The 8,230-nt window shown below is 36.3% G+C and overlaps 1 protein-coding gene across 1 annotated transcript; it reads right to left on the reverse strand.

Annotated features, from left to right (window-relative positions):
* Window positions 1–2,361: 2,361 nt before the first annotated feature.
* LOC105438523 lies at window positions 2,362–8,029 on the reverse strand. The gene is made up of 7 exons (XM_030989814.1): window positions 7,967–8,029; window positions 7,133–7,238; window positions 6,399–6,605; window positions 5,705–5,905; window positions 5,025–5,249; window positions 3,412–3,629; window positions 2,362–2,478 (listed from the first exon to the last, which is right to left on the reverse strand). Exons 1-7 carry the CDS (start codon window positions 8,027–8,029, stop codon window positions 2,362–2,364), a joined length of 1,137 nt encoding a protein of 378 aa, XP_030845674.1.
* Window positions 8,030–8,230: the final 201 nt, after the last annotated feature.

The raw sequence follows: 8,230 nt of genomic DNA on the forward strand, positions 1-8,230 counted from the left end.
CAAAAAGCTTGTTACAACACAGAACTTGAAATCTGTAGACCCAAAACAGTTTTTAGATGACACTCATGTAAAGTCTCTTATATCAACCGGTTCTCATGCAAATAGTGTAGATGAAGAAGTTAATTTGTAAATACCTTACTCACATCTGCACTTGATACATTGGCACCTGAGAAGCAACTCCGTGTTACAATTCACCCAAATACTGAATGGTATAACCAAGATATAGCTCAAGCAAAACTGCTTCGTAGACAATTAGAAAGAAGATCAAGGTCCACCAAACTGGAGATTCACAGGCAGATGTATCGTACCCCAAAACAACATGTAAAAGCCTTGATTAAGATTGCTCAGTCAAACTATCACTCAAAAAAAGTTGAGGATTGTGGGAAAGACACAAAGAAATTGTATAAAGTTGCTAATAATTTACTACACAGAAAACAACCATCTCCTTTACCAGAACATCTCACTCATGGTGATCGGTTGAAGCTTGCCAATCGTTTTAATCAATTTTTTGTAGACAAAATTCTAACAATCCGATAGTGCTTCCAAACTCATGTTGTACAGCTGGATGACACTGTTTGTGAAGTCGAATCAGAGTTGAGTGAGTTTTGGTCGGTCACTATCAGTGAGACAGAAACATTTATCAAGAACTCACCAAATAAATCATGTGAGCTTGATCCAATCCCAACAGATTTGGTTAAGAAGTGTAGCACAGTCTTGGCACCTGTCATCACAAGCATTATTAATGCTAGCCTTAGTTCAAGTATTGTCCCACAGGTTTGTAAGACAGTTGTCATCTATCCAACCTTGAAAAAATCGGGCTTAGATCAGGAGTGTCTCAAAAATTACCGCCCAATCTCAAACTTATCTTTTTTGAGTAAACTGCTGGAACGGGTTGTTTTCTCACAACTGACTGCATATTTGCGAGATAATGAATTGTTTGACCCATGTCAATCTGCCTACATGCCTGGTCATAGTGTGGAAACACTACTTGTCAACATAACTGATACTATTTTTAGAGAACTGGATTGCGGTAATATTACTGCTCTTATTATGTTAGATATGAGCTCAGCTTTCGATACAGTAGATTACTCTATCCTGACTCGAAGGCTGAAATCATTAGGTATCAAGGGTACCGTCCTTAATTGGTTTATATCATATCTCTCTGAACGATCTCAGTATGTAAAAATTGGTAATTCTACCTCTGCTAAAACTACTATGAAGTATGGTGTACCCCAAGGTTCGGTAGGAGGACCACTGCTCTTTTCTCTTTATATGCAACCAATCAACAAGATATTTCACAAACATTGTATTAGTTACCATTGCTACGCAGATGACATCCAAATTTATCTTTCTTTTAAACCGACAATGTCTTCACTGTCATCAACTGTTTCAAAACTTGAAACATGTCTTGAAGAACTCAAATCCTGGCTAATATCTAATATGGCCTTAAGCTGAATGATGATGAATCTGAGTTTTTATTATTAGGTGCCAAGCACATGTTAGGGAAGGTTGACTTATCAATCGTGTCATCTCCATATTGGAAAAACATGTATCACAGTCACTCCATCAAAGACAGCTCAAAATTTGGGTGTAATATTTGATCAGGAAATGTCCTTTCGTAGTCATAACACATGTTCAACAGAGTGTAAGGTACCAATTACGTAATCTAAGTTTCATAAGAAAGTGTTATCTAAACCTGCGGCTGAGATCTTGATTCATGCTATAATTTCTTCTCGTTTAGATTTTGCAAATTCATTGTTCTGTAACCTTCCAAAAAAGATGTCACAAAACTTCAACAACTTCAAAATTCTGCAGCCCGCCTATTAACATTCACTAAAAAATCTGATTCCATATCACCAATTCTCCGTTCTCTCCATTGGTTGCCAGTTGACGAAAGGATTATTTTTAAAATTATGTTACTAGTACATCATTCAGTTTACTCTCTTTCTTCCCCTACATACCTGAGCAACTCTGTTTCAAAATACAACCCCACACGAAGTCTTCGCTCCTCATCAGACACACTATTACTTAATACACCCAGAATAAAACATGCTTGGGGGGAACGGGCTTTCTTAGCCATGGGTCCAAAACTCTGGAATAAGCTCCCTCTAAAATTACGTCAACTAGTTGTCGTCGACAGAAACATTCAAACTACAACTAGAAACGTATTTGTTTCTTTCGTTGTAATTATTGCAATATTCTAATTTACTATGTGTAGGAGAATTTCGAATTTGTTTTTCAGTTTATTGTTTTTTCTTTCTTATGTCTGTTACATGTACTTTTCTCTATAAGTGCCATGAGCACCGAAAGGTGGACCTGTGTGCTATACAAGTAGCCACTATTATTATTATTATTAATCATTCATTCAGAATCAGGCGGTCTTCCGTTGTATCGATTCGATGAGAAGGATGTCCCGTCCCATGAACTACTGGCGTACTCAAAGATGGGTCTGACCAGCGCATCGTTGGATGCCTTGCTCTGTCATTCAGATTGGAACCTCTCCATCTCAAACACTAGAGAAGAAAAAAACAGAAACGGTGAAAGAAATCGGAATATAACTCAAAAACATGTAATTATAAATAATTAATTATATGGATCTTTGACTGCACGCCTCCGCCATAGAGCGATTTTACAAACCAAAACAGAGACAATTTTTTGAATTCAAGTTTTATTGTATTCCATTTACAGGTTCTCAGAATATTGTGACGTCATTTCGGCAATTTCAGGCCAAATGAGAACGTGTTCATCCACGATTTGAGGTTCGTCAGAAAACTAGTACCCAATCGTCAAAATGACACAAAAAAACACAGAATAACATAAGGAAAGACACAAAGAGAAGACGATAAAGAATAGAAAATGCAAAGATAGAAGAGAAGAAGAAAGATGGAAAAACAAAGAATAATATAAGGAATGGTAGGAAGAAAAGGATAGAACGATAAAAACAAAGAATAACATAAGAAAAGGTGATTGAAGGAAGAAACAAAGAATAAAATAGGAAAAGACAAAAAGAGAAGGTGATAGAAGGAAGAAACAAAGAATGACACAAGGAAAGACAGAGAGAGAAAGTGATAGAATAATTAAAACAAGTCAACGCAAAGTGTAGCATCCCCTCGCAGGGTATAAATGGCTTATATATATACATGTACGTCAGAACAAGTTACCTCCATTGGACTATACTATTATATTACTAGGCAAGGAAGGTTAACCACATTTTCACATATATAATTAGGTGTTTTTGCATATTTAATGAGCTATGACCTTTCACCTTTGACCTACATACTCAGAAATCGAACTTAGGCTGTACATGTATTTTGATACCATGTACCTTCATAATAAATTTCATTAAAATTTTGATCGATGCACAGTTGAAGTATAATCAGTAGTTATTGATCATTACAATATAAAACTCACTGACAAGGACATACCTGCATGGGTGGTTGCTCCATCTGTAGAGCAATGATCTTCCATGGCTCTGCTATCTAGCTCGCTGACTTTGTCCCTAGCCTTGTTTCCATTGTTGGTGTCTCTTGATGCTTGCAGCGGTACTTTGTTGCTGACATGAGCTTCAGGTACTTGCTCTGGAATCTTGTTAGTGACAGCTCCAGCCCCTTTTTGCTCGCTAACTCGATCTGTATTCATGAGAAGAATATTGAATAAGTACAGTTAATTACTGAATTACTTAATTACTGAAGAGTGTTGAATAAGCACCGTTAATTAATGAATCTCAGATTCATACCCAATGTATTTTGGTGGAGTGGGGGAGATCAATCGTTTCAAAAGCCCTACATGTACATGTATGTCTAAATGCTTTTTATATGAACACATGGGGAAGTATTACTCAGACCATTGGATAGAAATGTACATGTATTTTGATACCATGTACCTTCATAATAAATTTCAATAAAATTCGTCAAACATTACTCAAGTTATCGAATGGAAACCAGATTCGCATATTCAATGAGCTATGACCTTTAACCTACATACTCCGAAATTGAAATTAGGCTGTGTTTTGATATCATGAACCTTCATATCAAATTTCATTAAAATCCGTCAAACAATACTAAAGTTATGGATTGGAAACCAGATTCACATATGTAATGAGCTATAACCTTTGACCTTCATACTCCGAAATCGAACTTAGCCTGTATTTTTGATACCATGTACCATTATATAAAACTTCATTAAAATCCGTGAAACATTACTGAAGTTATCAATCAGAAACCAAATTTGTTACGAACGGACGCACAAACGGACGCACGCACACACGGAAGGTATAGTTACTATATATATCCTCTCCGACTTTGACGAAAGATTTAAAAACTGATAGAATAATATAAAAAGAATAACATAAATAGTAAAAGAAGGAGAAATTGAACACACATGCTTGTACTAACACACTTTTTTCGGCGTTACAATATGCCCATATCTAAGACATTTGAAAATGGCTTTGTGTTTATCACCTTAAAAATTTGCCTGAAAGACGTTTGAAAACACTGATTCTAGGTAAAAAATTGGCCAATAAATGCACTCAAAGTAGATCGAAGCAGCAACCTTTGTATATTTGCACTCTCCTTCAAAATGACAACTTGGCTGGCATGCCAAGTTTCCATAGTTTTCTGATGATACATAAAGTGGCTACTATTCACCACTTCACAATATTTTTTAATTCATCAAAGTCACATGATCACATTACAAATTTTACATTTTCATGCATTTGGTGACCAAACTTTCAAACATTCATGATGTCCTTATTTGTGTCATTATTCTCACACTTTCACTTATGCATTTCTGTATAAGATTTATGATGAACACATGAAGAAAAATCTTAAAATTTTTTCTTTTAAAATTTCATCAGCCTAGCTATTCCTGTTTCATGTGTAATGAATAATTTGTGGGAATAGGAATTGTCCAAACTGACTAACATGTACATCATGTTCTGATAGATGCACAGTTGAAGTATGATGATCAGTATAGTTATACTAATCATTACAAGTATCATCCAATGATAAATTCACTGACATTACCTGCCAAGAGCGTCTCATGAATGGATGCTCCGTCTGTAGAGTAGCCATCTTCCATCTCTCTACTATCTAGCTCGCCGGTTGTGTCCCTAGACTCGTTTCGTGGACCTTCGTTGTTTGTAGCTCCTGCTGATGCTGGCACCGGAACTTGGTTGCTGACAACTGCAGATCCCAGCTCTGGAATCTTGTTAGTGACATCTCCTGCCCCTTTTTGCTCGCTAACTCGATCTGTATTCAAGAGAAGAATGTTCAATAAGTATTCCCATTAGCACCGTAAATTACTGAATCTAACAACACTCTAATTCATACCCAATATATTTCTGCAGATTCAAGAGATCGATCAATCGTTCAAACAGCCCTGCATAGTCTAAATGCTTTTTATATGAACACGTGGGGAAGTATTACTCAGACCATCGGATAAAGAATTTGAACTATTTGGGCTCACATAACCCATGTCATTACCAATGTTGGATTGGATTACAGAGGCATTGGTATGTGTGTATTATTAATTTGTCTGTTTTTACTTTCAGCAGCCTGTGCTCCATGTGTAATCAATATTGGAATTGTCCAAACTAACTAACATGTATATTATGTTCTGATCAATGCACAGTTTAAGTATAATCAGTAGTTATTGATCATTACAAGTATCATTATAGATATAAAACTCACTGACATGGACATACCTTCATGATGAATGGTTGCTCCATCTGTAGAGCAAAGATCTTCCATGGCTCTGCTATCTAGCTCGCTGACTTTGTCCCTAGACTTGTTTCCATTGTTGGTGTCTCTTGATGCTTGCAGCGGAACTTTGTTGCTGACATGAGCTTCAGATCCCAGCTCTGGAATCTTGTCAGTGACAGCCTCTTTTTGCTTACTATCTTGATCTGTATTCATGAGAAGAATATTGAATAAGTACAGTTAATTACTGAATTACTTAATTACTGAAGAGTGTTGAATAAGCACCGTTAATTAATGAATATCAGATTCATACCCAATGTATTTTGGTGGAGTGGGGGAGATCAACTGTTGGGCCAACAGCCCTACATGTACATGTATGTCTGGATGCTTTGTATATAAACACATGGGGAAGTATTACTCAGACTATTGGATAAAAAACTTGAACTATTTGGGCTCACATAACCTATGTCATTACCAATGTTGGATTGGATTACAGAGGCATTGGTATGCATGTATTATTAATTTGTCTGTTTCTACTTTCTGCAGCCTGTGCTTGTTTCAGGTGTAATGAATAATTTGGGACTATTGGAAATTTCCAAACTGACTATGTTTTGATCGATGCACAGTTGAAGTATAATCAGTAGTTATTGATCATTACAAGTATCATTATAGATATAAAACTCACTGACAAGGACATACCTTCATGATAGGTGGTTGCTCCATATGTAGAGCAATGATCTTCCATGGCTCTGCTATCTAGCTCACTGACTTTGTCCCTAGCCTTGTTTCCATTGTTGGTGTCTCTTGATGCTTGCAGCGGAACTTTGTTGCTGACATGAGCTTCAGATCCCAGCTCTGGAATCTTGTTAGTGACAGCTTCAGCCTCTTTTTGCTCGCCTACTCGATCTGTATTCATGAGAAAAATATTGAATTAGTACAGTTAATTACTGAATTACTTAATTACTGAAGAGTGTTGAATAAGCACCGTTAATTAATGAATCTCAGATTCATACCCAATGTATTCGTTGCGCCAACAGCCCTACATGTACATGTATGTTAATGCTTTGTATGTCTAAATGCTTGGTATAAGAACACATGGAGAAGTATTACTCACCATTGGATAGAAAATGTGGGCTATTTGGGCTGACATAACCCGTGTCATTACCAATGTTGGATGACAGAAGCATTGGTATGCGTGCATTTTTAAAAGTGAAAGACAGACAGAAAACTACCAGTAGCAGCTGTACGATTTAAACCTCTCACGATACTACATGTACGTTTTCAAACTAACGAATTAGCAAATTTAGGCTATATCACTGCATATAGACACAGCACAATAAGTTAACAGCAGGTCCATACAGAAAGCATGTATTAAACTCCTCTCTTTCCTAAAGACTCTAGTGTCTATCACAGGTATAGGATATAAGTCTTACCATCAACTACGATTCGCCCAAGCTCTTCCAAAAAGGCCTTTGCTGATATACCATCTCTGTACCCTCTACGAAGAAGAGCGAACAATGCTAATGCTGTCTCTGCTTTCTATAAATTGTAGAACAGACACAGAAAAAGAGAACTTCATGATAAGAAGGTAAAATCATTCAGAGGGATTAAATGTAATCTTGACATCTGCTAATAATGGAAAGATATCCTTGTTCCCATTCGCAGCGGTATATAGCAACCCTAAAGGAGAAAAAAAATATGTTGTCATTCATCTTTTTAAAGATCATTTGTCAATCATCATAATGATTCATCTTTCAACATCTTAGGGGGAGCCTTAGAAGCCCCCATGGCTCTTACTATAGTGGTTAATGGTGTGTGCGACATACAATGTAACTTACATTGTACGTTAATGATCACGATATGCAATGATCACGATATGCTGAAAATTGTGTGCATGTTCTAAAATTCGCAAAAATAACCGTACAATATGGATTTAGAATCGCCACAAGTTAATTTCTCCCTCTATGCAAGTTCATGCACTTACAGACCAGAAGATTAGATTTAATCGTAATTTAAAGAAAATATGTTTCTCATTGCAACTCTCCTCCATATTTAACTAAGATAATTAGCCTTTGATATTACTTGAAGAATCCAAACAATTCATTTTTCTGTGACCATAAGCAAATAATTTTCCCTCTCGTTTAAGGTATTACGAAAGAATCATTACAGATTTTATTAAAGCACAGAATACAATCAGGAATTGCCATACACATCACATTAAAATCTCCTTCTCGTTCCTAATGATACAATAAAGTTGTAACATGTACCTGGTTGCTATTCTGAGAGTCTTGAGGTTTCATCCTCCTGTAGAATTCGCAGAGACAACCCATGACCATGCACACTGCTTTCACATCAACGGTAGATTCCTCAAGAAGTGCAGTCTCTAAACAAAATAACAATTGAAATGGTGTAGGTCGGGTGGTCCACAACGGGTTTAACATGTAAAAGGTGTCAGGTATTAAAATCAGTTACAAGTTTAAATTTATTCTCAACCAAAATCATTTCTAAAATGTGAGTCATAAATTGTCTGA

This window comes from Strongylocentrotus purpuratus, unplaced genomic scaffold, assembly GCF_000002235.5.
Source record: "Strongylocentrotus purpuratus isolate Spur 01 unplaced genomic scaffold, Spur_5.0 spur5_scaffold_19, whole genome shotgun sequence".
Taxonomy (NCBI): domain Eukaryota; kingdom Metazoa; phylum Echinodermata; class Echinoidea; order Camarodonta; family Strongylocentrotidae; genus Strongylocentrotus; species Strongylocentrotus purpuratus.

Coding starts and splice junctions, on each gene's coding strand:
- LOC105438523 (XM_030989814.1), bottom strand. CDS start 8,029: ATGGGTTGTCTCTGCGAATTCTACAGGAGGATGAAACCTCAAGACTCT. Junction 3,630..5,024: donor TCATGAGACGCTCTTGGCAG/GTAATGTCAGTG, acceptor TCATGAATACAG/ATCGAGTTAGCGAGCAAAAA. Junction 2,479..3,411: donor ATGCAGGTATGTCCTTGTCA/GTGAGTTTTATA, acceptor TCTGAATGACAG/AGCAAGGCATCCAACGATGC.